The sequence below is a fragment of the Gossypium arboreum genome, chromosome 9 (genome assembly GCF_025698485.1).
Source record: "Gossypium arboreum isolate Shixiya-1 chromosome 9, ASM2569848v2, whole genome shotgun sequence".
Classification (NCBI taxonomy): Eukaryota; Viridiplantae; Streptophyta; class Magnoliopsida; order Malvales; family Malvaceae; genus Gossypium; species Gossypium arboreum.
The window spans coordinates 74,137,800-74,152,979 of record NC_069078.1 but is presented as its reverse complement, the minus strand read 5'-3'; the positions used below and the strand labels follow the sequence as shown (position 1 = coordinate 74,152,979).

General features: G+C 33.6%; 1 protein-coding gene and 1 non-coding gene across 2 annotated transcripts; one reads left to right on the top strand and one right to left on the bottom strand.

Annotated features, from left to right (window-relative positions):
• The first annotated feature begins 1,029 nt into the window (after nt 1–1,029).
• On the top strand, nt 1,030–3,984 carry LOC108455812 (uncharacterized). Its single transcript, XM_017754361.2, has 8 exons — nt 1,030–1,235; nt 1,738–1,849; nt 1,936–1,996; nt 2,129–2,167; nt 2,322–2,434; nt 3,169–3,421; nt 3,531–3,577; nt 3,699–3,984. The coding sequence occupies exons 2-8, from the start codon at nt 1,742–1,744 to the stop codon at nt 3,861–3,863; spliced, it is 786 nt and encodes a 261-aa protein (XP_017609850.1). The 5' UTR covers nt 1,030–1,235; nt 1,738–1,741; the 3' UTR covers nt 3,864–3,984.
• A 9,570-nt stretch (nt 3,985–13,554) lies between these two features.
• Nucleotides 13,555–13,661, bottom strand: LOC128281151 (small nucleolar RNA R71). Its single transcript, XR_008271363.1, has one exon. It is a non-coding gene; the product is annotated as a small nucleolar RNA R71 (small nucleolar RNA).
• Between the last annotated feature and the right edge of the window lie 1,519 nt (nt 13,662–15,180).

The following is a 15,180-nucleotide window of genomic DNA, read 5'->3' as shown; positions in this document are numbered from 1 at the left end:
AAGCACACTTAACTATGGAATTCATATGGATCCAATCTATTTGTGCTAGTATTGTCGCACTGTTAACTTCTGCATCATCTATTTAGATAAAAGTTATCGTTTATTACACTTGCGCCAACATTTTACCTTTACAAATTATGGATTCTTCTTTTGGACCATCATCCTTCCTTTTCATTTTTCTTTCCTTTGAAACCTCAAATTTGAATAAAAATAATAAACAAATAAACAAAACAATTAATAATAAAAGATCCATTTTCCAAACAAAAGGGTGCGACATGAAAACTTTTCAAATATTACTCATCCTAATATTACTCTCGCCCAAACACACTTGATTGTGAAATTTTAATGTGATTCAATGCATTAGTGCGGGTAAGATCGCACTCATCACCTTTTACACAATCTATTTACATAACAATTATCATTTATCACACTTGTACCAACATTTTACTTTGATGGACTGTGATCTCCTCTTCTGAACCATCCTTTTGTTTTATTCTTCCTTCCTTAGTACTTCGAATCTAAACAAGTAATAGTAAAAGATTTACATCGCAACAAGAGTAATGCAACACGAGGACTTTCCAAGAGGTTAACCATCTAAATATTACTCTTGTCCAAGCATACTTACATTAGGAATTCTAATAAGATCCAATGCATTAGTGTCGGTATAATCATTCCCGTCAACTTCTATCTCATCCATTTACACAAATGTTATCCTTTATAGCACTTGCACCAACATTTTATATTTACGGGTTGTGAACTCCTTTTTTGGATAATCCTCCTTTAGTTTCGTTCTTCCTTCCTCGAAATCTCGGATCTAAATAAAAATAATAAATAAATAAAAAAAACAAAACAAGTTATAATAAAAGATAGGTTTCACAAAAAGAGGGGTGCAACTTATTAGGGAGTGACATCCACGGCAACAATTAATTAATTTAATTTTTAAAAATATAAAATTATTAAAACTATATTAAAATTTTAAAAAAATAATCAATTACTATGAAAAATTAAATACCGGGTTAAAATGATATTTGTATAGAGGTTAGATTGCTAATAAGTTAATATGAGTAATGAAATTGGGTTGTTCTGGTCCCAATTGATGAAAATAGATGTTTTCTTTTTTGGGGCAAAATTGGCACGGAGAAGGGCTGGAGCTTGCGTCTAAAGGCGTGTACTAGTACGAGTGCTGCAACTGCAAGCAATCCTTTCATCCTCTGCAACCTTCTACTATTCTACAGGTGAAACTTTAATCTAAGATTAAATATATCAAAGTCCTCGTCTTTACTTCTTTTGGTTTTATGCTTATTTTATTAATTTCTCTGTCATCTTTACCATTCTCTGTTTAGATTTAATATATATCCATTAGAGAAGAACCTAAAACATGAAGTAAATTTGATATCTATGCATTCCTTTTTTATGACCAAAAGTATATTAACGAGTATAGGATGCACCATGATGTAAGAAAAATCAGTTCAGAAGGGCACCTGCTTTTGTGTATAAACATCTTTCATACTTCTTATGTAAAATATAGATAAAGGGAAATGGGAGTTTGCTCTTGTTTTCAATGAAATTGATAATCCAAAAAAAAAAAAAAAACGAAGAAAAAGAAAAGAAGATAAACCCAATTATAATCTGATCAGCCTAAAAAATTTTGGTTGCTGTGTGTTAGTTTTGCTTGACCTGTTTTGTTTTGGCTGATTTCTGGATTCTATTTTAACTAACTAGCAATGTCGGTTGTAGGAGAATGGCGAGAAAAGAAAATTTGAATAACTTCATTGTTGGGGATTTGCCAACATTGTTCTACATCCCTGACTTCATCACAGATTCTGAGCAAGCTCGGCTCCTAAATAATGTATTTATGATTGTTGTTTTCTTTCTTTTCTCTTTATGATTGTTCCAAAGCTAAATTCATTGATCCCATTTTCTATTGACACACAGATTTACCAAGCACCTATATCAAAGTGGAAATCTTTGAAGAATAGGAGACTCCAGAATTGGGGTTTGTTAAAATACTTTATTCTAACTCACTTTTAGAATCTCTGAAAGCTAGATGCATATTATGGAAAAAGTAAAGATGGCGTTCTGTTTCTTCTTCTGATGGACTGCATTCCTATTTTTTTGACATTGACAGGCGGTGTTGTTCATGAAAAGGGTCTTCTGTCACAAGATTGTAAGTAGATTATTTGCACTCTGCACGCCATTTCTAAGCTGTAGAATTTTTTTTTTTTTTTCATTTTCCCCATCTCGGATAGGCTTTGAGACTAGGTTTTGTGTTGTTGGTGGCAAGTTTAACTATGCCTTCCTTTTTTGTTTGTTGTTTGTAGTGCCACCTTGGCTAGCTAATATTACAAAAAGAATATGTGAAGAATCAGGACTTTTTCCTTCAGCAATCAACCATGTTCTTATCAATGAATACCTTCCAAACCAAGGAATAATGGTTTGTACTGGCTTTTTTCTTGTTTGTATGTAAATGGGTTTTTCCTTTTTGTAATAAAATTACTTTACTCTAACATAACACGTTCTCCCGAAGCTTTTCAGAAATGCTTACTTTTTGTTTGGTAGAGTGCAAAGAAAATTGGAAACATGAAAAATTTAAAGAGTAGAAAAATATATTATTTCTTTCCATTAGCGTGCTTAGTAGGAAAGAATAAGGGGAAAGAAAAAAAAATGATTTTCTTTCTTTTTTTTTCTTGGTGGAATTGAAAAATAAGGGGAAAGAAAATGAAATGAAACTTGTGAAAAATGCATCACTATACGTCTCTTTCATTTTATCTCCACTTATCATTCCAATATGAAATAATTTACTTTTATTTATGAGGAGGGAAAATGGCCATCTCTCTTATTTTCTTTCCTCTCACTTTTCTATCAAGTACACTCAAAATTTATTCTTTTTCTATTTTCCCACTATTTCTTTCCATCATTCTACTTTTCTACTCAACCAAGCACACTCTTAATGTTTAGAAAACTGATATTAAATTCCGATTACTACTCTTAGATATCTCCTTTTTCATTTGTAGTAAATGAATATCATGCTACCGTGTCAGTTTCTTGGTATCATATTTTATGTTGGGATTAGGAAAAATTTTCTATTGCTCTTTCCCCCTCCAAGAAAAGAAGATACTCTCTATGGTCTATATCAAATTTTTAGTACTGAAATTATCTGTTTTACAGCCACACCAGGACGGGCCAGCTTATTACCCTGTTGTAGCAATCCTGTCTCTAGGATCACCTGTTGTGATGGACTTCACTCCTCATTCAAGATTAAATTCATGCAAAAGTACGGTGATGGAAAGTGTAGTAGATAAAACTTCTGATGTGAAGGCTGCGGAAATTGAAGGAAATGATGGGCTGGATAAACATCAACCCTTTTCCGTCCTGTTGATGCCTCGCAGTTTATTGATCTTCAAGGATGATGCATATTCAGGAAAGTTGATGTCCTAGGCTGCTTTCAGTTGTGTTGTTTATAGGATATGTCTTTATTACCTTTCAGAAAAGGAAATATAAATATGAGAATTCTGTTCTTATGACTACAGATTACTTGCATGGTATTGAAGATAATGCAGTACATCGATTGGATAAGGTAAGAAATGAAATTGTATTCGACAGGTGAAAAAGAATTTTACCTCTAATAAATTGGCTCAGATGTATCAATAAACAATTTTTCATAGCCAAGTATCATTTTATCACGGTTCTCTTTCCAGGTTGTAAATGGAATTGAAGCTTTGTCCGCTTTGTCCGGGTCTATCTCAAGTGAAGCCGAAGTGATTAGAAGTGAAGATAGCAAGACTGTGAATAGAACAATGAGCAGAATTTCTCTGACATGTAGACTAGTATTGAAGGTTCATAAAAACTTGTTCAAGTTTTAAAATGTGTTCTTAACCAATTACTGATCTCTAGCTAAAGTTTCAAGATTTAGACGAATATCTGATTTGATAAACTGTGGTTTCATGCGGAGGCAGAAATATTTATACATGTCATGTTATGTTATATGATTGCTTTTATTTCGTTTGTGCTGGCTAAATATTTATACAGGTCGCCAGTATACAGGGTGAAAAACAAGGAAGGATTAGATGACTTTCATCCTTGTTTACAATCTTGCATGAAATGATGGCTTTAGCTATTGTTTAAGGAGTTACTGCAAAGCTTATTATTCTGGAAGACTCCTATCAAGGAATACTACAAATATTTTAGTCTTCTAATAAGAGCTTCAAAGCGAAGAAAATATGGGTATACCTGGCAATGTATCAACAATGAAAATGTTACCAGTTACATATTCGGAAGAATCATGGATTAAGTATTTCAGGAGGATCAGACGTGCCATATGAAAATTTTGACACGAAAATCAGTTTAGCTTGGCAACTAAACTTTCACCACATTACCATAAATTTCTCCATCCAGCGCTTCTTCCAATGAACTGTCTTCATGCATACCAATGGTTTGAAGAGCTTCTCCACGAGTAAAAACAAAAGCATGACTCTGGTTTTCCTTCTCCTAACTTTGCATTCCCGGGCAACTTTATTCCATGGATTTCTTGGTCAAAATAGTTGTTAGGATAATTACCATCACCGGCCAAAACACAAATGGATTTGGGCTAGATTGTAATAAGCTTGTAAGATTGGCTCGCTGGCCAGGCTTGTAGGTTGGGCTCGCTTGATCTGGTCACAGGATAGGCTCGCAGGTTGAGCTCCCTTGATTGGCTCGCAAGCCAGGCTAGGTCGAGCTCGCTTTCCCACGGGGTTACACGTACAAGCCAAGTTCGCATAAGACGTTATGAACACGTGTTTAGTCTAAAGGAGGATATGTATCTATATGCATGAGGCTTACCTATTTAGTACATCATGCCAATGAACAATATTCATTTCATATAAATATACATATACTACTACTTGAGAGACATAGAGAAAAACATTCAACAATAATCAACATCTTTAACCTAATATTGTTATACCTCCCCATGAATGAGGACACATGGCGAATCGAAAGGTCACTTGAGGAATTCACTCCACCTACTATTGTAACCTACCCAACTCGACCTAGACGTTAGATCCAAATTCGGGAGACTACACAGCCACCGAGATGGCCTAGCAGGGTTATTGGAGGTTTTGAAAATAATCATTTTAAAACATTTATTTAATTTAATAGAAAATGTAATTTAAAACTATTCCTTAACGTTTTAATTATCATCTAGCAACAGAAGAAAAATGACAATTACTTACGTATTTAATAAAACCGAGGTTCATACATACTAATTAATAATCAAAGCATAATATCTTAAGAATTCAAATAAAATGTCATGTAGAATAAAAATAAACCTAAGTCCTAAATCTCGTGCCACAGTTTGAAATAAAATATTGTAGTCCTTAAATAATAAAATAAAATAAATCAAAAGATTAAGCCTTAATAAATTGGAAATAAAATAGGCAATGCTGAGACCATCTAGATGTCGTGCCTGCGTCCTAACTTTGTGGGTAACCTGTAAGGATGAAAATTTAAAGGGGTGAGCTTTGACGCTCAATGTGAGTCCATTTACAATAAAATCAATGCGATAGTTATTAAAACACATTAATTAACATTGCATAAAATAATCATAGATAGCAATTCAGTTTATATTATCGGATTTTCAAGTGCAACCATCATTAATATGTCAGAACACACAATAACAATTTTCAAAGATAACAATAATTCTTAGATTTGCCCACAGTAATCATATTCATGCGTATATATATATATATATATATATATATATATATATATATATATATATTCATGCATATGTATCATAACATAATTTTCCAGATTTGTATGCACATGATTTAAATGATGCCATACATTTTCAGATTTAAACAGAATAAATTCTACCCCATTGTTAAGCACTATAATGGAAATTTCCTAGAACTCTATTCTCCAACACACCGAGATGTGGATAAACTACTACTGGTTCGAAAATAATAACTGTCATTTGGCTATGGACACATAGCAAGTCCTCACGGTTGGAATCCACCTTTAGCTGTTGGTTCACAGCAAAAGTTTTGCAGGTGAAACTTGCCTTTTGGCTATAGATTTTACAATGTAAACCTGTCGTTGGAATCAGCCTTTGGCTGTGGATTCACAGCAGTACCCGTAGATGGAATCTACCTTTGGCTGTAGGTACACAACAATTTGCAGATAAGAATTGTCACATGATTGTGACCTTGCACCGCTATTTTTCTTGCAGATAGATTGCTTGATTTTCCTCTGTACATATTGTCCCAACCCATGCAATGCATTATGTCATATTGAATTTAGACAAAATATGATAGTATTTAATTTACTAACACATAACAAATTAGTAGCGAAGTGATGCTTTTATCAAGTATTCGGGTTAATAGTATCATAGTGCATGTCGTACATACATTCGCAAGTATAGATTCAATAGCAAAATAATATATTCATTTCTCATGTAAATATTCATAAATATAAATAAATACTGCAATAAATCGATCAATCTTGAATTTTAGCATATTTCTTACCATTAGGGACCTAATTGCATAATTTAATTTGCTAAAAGTAGTTTGAAACCTATTCAATGACTAATCTGATCAAAACATAAAATTTTAGGTCAAAATTGTAAATCCTGAGTTACAGAGCACACATGGCCATGTGACTGGACCATATAGGACACCCTGGACCGTGTGAAAGGGGTACATAGCCATGTAAGAGATTGTGGCCGTGTGATGTTCGAAAATCTAACTTACAGAGGAGACACAACCGTGTGGAGGGTCCTAGGCCATGTGAAAAATGAGAATCTAGGGTTTCGGGGGGGACATGGCCATGTAAGATGGTCGTGTGGTCCACACGGGTGGCCTATACGCCCGTATGGCTGGCCGTGTGGTCTAACCTAGACTTGATTTTGCCTCGATTTTCTCGTAAAAGAACACACACCTGACTTTCGAAGTCTTGAACAGTGATCCTCACGTCTAAGTCTGATTCGAGATACCTACAACGAGTCTTTCAAATGACAAGTACGCGAGAATTAATATCGATTTTCAAGATTCATCAAAATTATTAAGATTTTCGATAAAACTCGTAAAAGAGTCGTAATTGATTTGAAAGATTTGACAAGAATGATGTTTATTCCTAAATTTTCAAGTTCTATTTAATTGGAAACAAGAATACTTATCGATCTTTGATGGGATTTCGAAGGTTATCGATGATAAATTCAATGCTCGAAGGGGAGACAGGTTAAATCATGAATTGATTTTGATTTGGGATTTCAAAAGATTAGTTTCCAACAAAGAATGTAAAATTTTTATAAAAAGAAAAAGGGGAATAAAAGAAAAAAGATGTATTTAAAGAGAAGAGAGGAAAAATTTTAGTTAGGGTTGAAAAAGACGTAGAAATTCACATGTAATTAGAAAAATAGATTAAATAGTTAGGGTTTTAGTAATTTGAGGGGCTAAATGGTAAATTACCTTTTTTGTCAAAAATGAAGAAAAAGAAATAAGGGAAATGAGTTTGGTGTGGCTTAAAGTTGAGTGCAAGGGAAAATGAGAGTGCTTAACCATTGCTACCCATTCTTAATTTATTTTTACCATTTTATTATATATCTTAGATGACCTTGGTTCCTAAAATAAAATAAAAGAAAATGGGAAAAGTGCGTTTTAAACTTGGTTCTTTAATAAATATCCTAAGCTCTTAACCATCAAAACTAATACTCACATCTTGATAATTAATTAAAATTCTAACCCTGTGTATTTTGAGGTGTTACAATTACCAACTGGAAGGTCACCAAAAGCTTCACCTTCCATCTTAGCCACCCAAACAAGTGAGAGGTAACCATTCAAGGAAGACAACCACCTGTCTCTCCTAGCACCCGATCTCTTGTTAAAAACGTGATCTTTTTGGTCACCAAACCCCATATGGGTTCAATTGCTCCATACCATTGAATTAAAATGAATGAGAAAATATGTCCTGTCACAGATATCCTCATCCTATCGAAGACATCTACCCCACTCCTCCCATAATGATGATTTGATTGCAGGACTAACCCGTTAATGCCATCCTGCACATGACCTCACCTCTATATACCCCAAGGCCGATGAAGAAATGATCAACTCTTAAGCATACTAGACTATACTCTACAAAATTTACCCTAACACTTAACCTTCAAACTCTCTCCACTTCCACTCTTGATAACTTCTGACTTTCCATCCTAATTGAGTGAATCAACTTCTATTGACACCATCACATTTTTCTCTATACTTCTCCCTTATTGTACCACTATATTAACAAATAGTAAACTTTTTTAACTCTTACTCCTCCTTTTTCTTCAACTTCATCAATAAGAGAGGGCTTATTAACTATCAAATCAGGATGTTCTCCACTCTTTTCCCGATTTCCCAGTTGTGACAACTAGTAACATAAGTAAATTTTAGGTCAACCATTGCCTTCAATTGAGCATATAGCCATCTTTGATTTTTCTTATCTTCATTATATGAAGTTAAGATTACTTTGTATCTTAAATTCCATTTTTAGTGGCTAGGGAAACCTAATCTTTAAAAGCTTGTTTATGGTCATGCTAGTAGATATGATGTTGGTATAGTTTATATCAGGTGGTACTTATCATCTCAGTCCTAAACCAATACTAGATAGTTTAAGTGGTCAAAATTGCAATGTGCTCTTGTCATTGCAGGTTAATATCAATTTGCACTAATACGTATCGACTTGCATTGGATGGTACAAGAAATTTGATATTTTAAAATAGCTTTGATTTTTTTAATCTTAACATTTTTATAATCAAAATGTAATTAAAAATTAAGTTATTGAACTTAATTAATAATTTTGAAATTTATATTTACATATAAATATATTTACATGTATATAACATATATTTTATTAAGAAACTAAAATTAAAATATAAATATATATACAGATGAACCGAAATAATACATCAATATCAATACGTACTTATATTAGAACAAAAACCTTACATTATCCATCTAATTCTCAAGGATGAAGCTATGAGCCTATGACATTATTTTGAAATCAAAATGCAATATTTTACTTTTATATGAAACAATAATTTGTTATTGATTTTAATTGAATTTTCCGTGCCGCTATCTACTTTTACTTATTGTAACATTTTCATAGAACAATAGCAACTAAATAGCTTTGCTAATAAATACTCAACAGTCAATACCATCAGCCTTATATTTCTATCTCCTTTTCAAAAATATCTAAACAAATACTTAAAATATAAAACAATAGTGATATCCGAAATATTTAATCTATAATCTAACGAGATTTGAACTAAAGACATCATGCATATAAAATTCTTTCATTTACCAATTGAACTAAAACAATTTTTAATTTTCATTTGAAACTTTTATAAGTATATATGTCTTCTAAATTTTATCTATTTATGTATCTATACTTTTATACTATTACTTAAGCTTTTAAGCGAGTTAGTGTCACCTTCAATCGGATTACCAATTCGGTTAAAAAATTATAAAATGTCCTTCCGTAATTAAAATAAGTTATATTATTTGATAGTATTTTAATCTTTTATTTAAAAACAAATAAAAATATGCATATAATGAGATTTGGTCCCGAACCAATTGTATTAATAAAACTTTTAATTTATCACTAAGCTAAAGCTTTATTTTAATATTTTATATATTTTAATTTTATTATGCACACTTTATTGCTTTCATTAATTGTATATTTATCTAATGTATTTAATTTAGAGTTATTAATTAAAATTAATAATTATACATTTAAATATATATTCTAATTTAATAAAATTTGTGATAGCAATTTCATCAATAATAAGAATGGAGATTTCTCTCTTTGAAAAACCTGGTTTTGACAAATCCATTATGAAAGAGTTGATCCCTAGAAAGGTTAGATTCAGAGACAAGGACGGGGAATCGAATGATGGCATGAAGGTTGATTCACCATCTGCTCATCCCAATCTCTTGGAAAGATATGCTCGTTGGCCTTGCGGTGGAGGATGCTTTTAAAATCCTGGAAGAGAAGGAAGCCATTGATTTTTTGGAAGGAGACATTCATAAGACCTTTGTGAATGACGTGCCTTCTATTACCTTTTTCGACCAAATCCATCAAATCCTCATTCAGGGTATAGAAAATACTGTGATTTTAAAATTCTTGGTCATAACATTGGTTTTTTGGTGTTGCAGAACAAAACTTACAGCATGTGGAAAGCTTCAGCACCTTTGCAAATGATGGATATTGAAAATAGCTATTTGATAAGCCATAAAAGTAACATGTTTTTAATCCCATTCTTGATGCATCTTTGGATGATTTATTATGTGAATTAGTGAATTTGATGCTCCTAATATTTTAAATTCATGTTTTTATACTTAGGTGAGCATAGGGGAGCAAAAATAGCGAAAAACGAGCCAAATTCAGGCAAAAAAAGCTGTTTCCAGGATCCACACTACCTGGGAATTTCCACATGGTCTGGCCACACGCCCATGTGAGCCATACAGGCTGGCTACATGCCTATGTGCCAGTCCATGTCGATTTCGCACCCTGCTTCCCTGTTATGCGGAAAAACCCAATTTTTAAGGTTTCTGAGCATTCTAAAGTCCATATAAACACACTAGAAGAAGACCTAAATAAGGCACAGAGTAGAAAGCAGAAATTACTCGAAGAAAGCCATTGGAATCATCTCAGAAGGATATCCACTTCAAGATTGAAGATCTCCGTTCAAATTTCTCTCGATGTTTATTTGGATTTTTTATGTCTTGTTGTTTTTCTAAATTTGAGATGTCTTCCTATTACATTATGAACTAAACTCCCTAAATACCTAGGGAAGATGAAACCTAAGATGGATCTTATTATTTAATGTTCTGAATTTAATGATAAATACTTATTCTTGTTCTTAATTATGTGTTCTTAATTCTTGTTTTAATATTTTTATGATATTAATTCAAGTTGATGTGCTTATTTAGTGAAGCAAAAGTCCTCGTTTAAGAGTAGATCTGCCATAATTAAGTGAGTAGCATGCAACCCTAGAAATAGGGTGACATAAATTTTCCGGATTAAAGTCAAATCTATAGGGGAATTCATAGATCGAGTTAATGCGACGATAGGTGTTTTAATTAGAAAGAGATTTCAATTAATCAACCTAAAGTCAGTTGTTTTTAGTCTCGAAAGAGATATTAACATAATTTAGGGATTTCTACGGATCAAGACAAGTGAATAAATCGTTTGATTCAGAGTCAGAATAATAAGTGAAGTCTAGGTGGATTCTTTCCAGAGTATTTCTTTATAAGTTTTCTTCAAGTATTTTTCTCAATTCACTCTCTGTCGCGTTCAGTAGTTAATTAGTTAGTTAATTTTAGATTAAAACAAATCCCTTATATTTTAGGCTTAATAGAAAGATAGTTAATACTAGTACTTTTAGTCCTTGTGGAGATGATATTCTGGACTCACCATAGCTATACTACCATTCGATAGGTGTGCTTGCCTTAGTCGTGATTGTAGTCTAGTTTAGTGATTCATAAAACAACCATCAAGTTTTTGGTGACGTTTTCGGGGACTAATATATTAGGAACGCTTGATTTTTATTACTTTAGCCATTTTTATTTTATTGCATTTTATTTTTGTTTTTAATTTTATTTTTAATTACTAATTTTTCTTTTATTTGCTTCTGGCAGGTTTTTTTAGTTTATGACTAGAAGGAAACTGTCAGGACCTCTACTTTTTGATAGCAAAATTGAAAGCACAGCTCGCAAAAATCGTAAAGAAATAAGGTGGAGTCTACAGTATATAGAGGAAGAGCATGAGGACGATACCAATACTACCTAAGAGATGGCTAAAAATCAGAATAATCCGCTACCTCCTGTGGTTGCCGAGAATCCAGTAAATCAGAATCCTACTCCTCGAACTATGTATGACTATGCTAAGCCTAATTTAGCAGGGGCTGAATCGAGTATTGTGAGACCTCTATTGTCGCAAATAACTTCGAACTGAAGCCGAACACCATTCAGATGATCCAACAGTTTATTTAGTTTGATGGTTTGCAAGATGAGGGTCCAAATGCTCATTTGGCTAACTTTTTAGAGTACTGTTGATAAACCATAATATATATATATTTTTACCCCATACTTAGCATATTTATGGATGATTTTTCCTTGGTTCCATTGAATTTGATGCTCCTAATCCTTTAATTTCATGTTTTATACTCAGGAAAGCTTAGGATAGCGAAAAGAACAAGAAACGAGCCAAAACAGATAAATTGGGCCTAAATCAGTGTTTCACATGGCCTAGGCACTTCCACACGAGCAGATCGCACGCTCATGTGTCATAGCCGTGTTGACATTAATCCAAGTCAGAATTGCACACAGCCTGAGCACCTTCACACGGGCGTGGCACACGGCCGTGTCCCTGTCGAGCCCAAGTCTAGTTCTACTCAGAAAAAGGCTAATTTTGGGCTATTTTGGGCATTCAAAAGTCTACATAAACACCCTAAAAGAGGATTAGGGAGGGGACGCAGAGTAGAAGGCAGAAAATACTCAAGGACAGCCATCAGAATCACCTCAGAGGCAGGATCTACATCAAGACTGAAGAATTTCATCCAATTTCCTAGAAGTTCTTAGGGTTTCTTTATGTTTTGTTGTTTCCCAACCTTTGAGATGTTTTCTATTATTATTATGAACTAAACTCCCTAAATACCTAAGGGAGATAAAACCTAAGATGGATCTTATTATTATTTGAGTTATATGATAAATATTTGTTCTTATTCTTAATTGTGAATTTAACCCTTATTTTAATATTCCAGGATATTAATACAGGTTTCTGATGTGCTTATTCAGTGGAGCAAAAGTCCCTGTTTAAGAGTAGATCATTCATAATTAAGCGAAGTTGCAAGCAATCCTAGAGATAGGACGACATAAATTTGCTGGATTAGAGTCAAATCTAATAAGAGAATCCATAGATAAAGTTAATGCGACAATAGGGGTTTTAATTAGAAATAGATTTCAATTAATCAACCTAGAGTCAGTTGTTTTTAGTCTCGAGAGAGATATTAACATAAATCAGGGATTTCTACGGATTAAGTCAAGTGAATAAATCGTCTAACTCAAAGGTAATAAGTGAAGTCTAGGTGGATTCTTCCTTGGGTATTGTCTTCTCCATCGGTTTTTCAAAAAGTATTTTTCAACCTTAATCTCTATCATAATCTTAGTTAATTAGATAATTAGTTTTAGATAAAACATTCTCTTAATTTTTAGGCTAGATAATAAAAAGATAGTAATTACTAGTACTTTTAATCCTCGTGGATATGATATTTCCGATCTCACCATAACTATACTACTGTTCGATAGGTGCGCTTGCCTAAGTCAAATTTTTAATTAGTTTCACGACCATCAACTGTGATACTTTCAAAATTAATGGCGTTTATGATGATGCCATTCACCTCAGTTATTTCCCTTTTCATTGAAGAATAAAACTAAACAATGATTGAACTCTCTACCATGAGGGTCCATCACTACATGGGAGAAAATGACCGAAAAGTTCCTATTGAAATATTTTTCGCCGGCCGAGACAGCAAAGTTGAAGAATGATATCTCTTCTTTTATGCAGATGGACTTAGAGACCCTATACGATGTATGGGAAAGGCATAAGGATTTATTGAGAAGGTGCCCTCACCATGGGTTGCCCTTATGGTTACAAGTTCAGACTTTCTATAATGGTCTGAACTCCTCAACTAGGCAGTTAATCAACGTAGCCGCTGGCAGGATCCTAAATAACAAAATACCTGATGAGGCTTATGAGTTTATTGAAGAGATGTCACTGAATAATTATCAGTGGCAAGTTATAAGGACAAAACCCGCTGGTGTTTTCAACCTCGACACAGTCAACATGTTATCAAACCAGGTAGAGTTCTTAAATAAAAAGATCGATGGTTTATGTGTTTCTATGCAAGTACATCCGGTGATGCAGTGTGACACAAGTAGAGGAGGAATGAATAATCCAGAATGCCTAACCTACGACCATAACACTATGAACGAACAAGTCAATTATATGGGTAACAATTCTAGACCTCAGAATAACCCCTATAGTAATACTTATAATGCAGGTTGGAGGAACCATCCCAACTTCTCTTGGAATGGTCAAGACAATCAAAGATCACAACCCCATCCAAGCTTTCAACCATCTTACTAGCAAGAAAAGAAGTCAAACCTTAAGGAGATGCTAACGAAATTCATCTTGGTGTCAGAAACATGTTTCCAAAACACTAAAACAACGCTAAAAATTTAGCAAATGTCGATTCAAGGGCTCGAGAATAAAATAGGTCAGCTTACTAAGCTGATCTTAGAAAGACCACAAGGTAGCTTGCCTAGCAACACCAAGACTAACCTAAGAGAGCAACTCCATGCGATTACTGTTCGAGATGAAGAAGGGTTAGATGATTCCAAACCAGAGCCAAGGCAAGAAGGTATGGTAAGTAAAGATAAAGCGGATGAAAGCCAAAATAAATAAAAACCGGTGAGCAGAGAATATACACCTCACGTGCCATACCCGAATGTAACAAAGAAAGACCGCACAGATGAACAATTCGGTAAATTTCTTAAACTTTTGAAAAAGTTGCATATTAACTTACTGTTCATTGAAGCTCTTTCGTAGATGCCCAACCAATTAAATTTTTAAAGGAGCTTCTGACAAACAAACATAGGTTAGATGATTCGTCGCACATGGAGTTGAATGCAGTTTGCTTGGCCATTTTGCAGAATAAACTACACAGTGAATTGAAAGATCTAGGGAGTTTTACTATTCCTTGTTTAATTGGTAGTCTAGCTGTTAATAATGTTTTGGCTGACTTGGGGGTAAGTATTAACGTCATGCCCTATAAAATATTTAAGCAACTAGGTCGTGGGAAACCCAAACAAACTAGAATGAGTATTTAACTTGCGGATAAAACTATTAGATTTCCTAGGGGTATCATTAAGGATATACTAGTAAAAATCGATAAATTCATATTCCTAGTAGACTTTGTTGTTTTAGGCATGGAAGAGGACGGTGACATTCCTTTAATCTTAGGGCGACCCTTTTTAGCGACTGCCTGAACTATTATAAATATTGGTACAGGTGAACTCACACTTCGTGCAGGTGATGAAACGGTTACTCTTCAGGCTCGTGATTCGATTGAGATATCAAGTAATGAAGATGACCTTA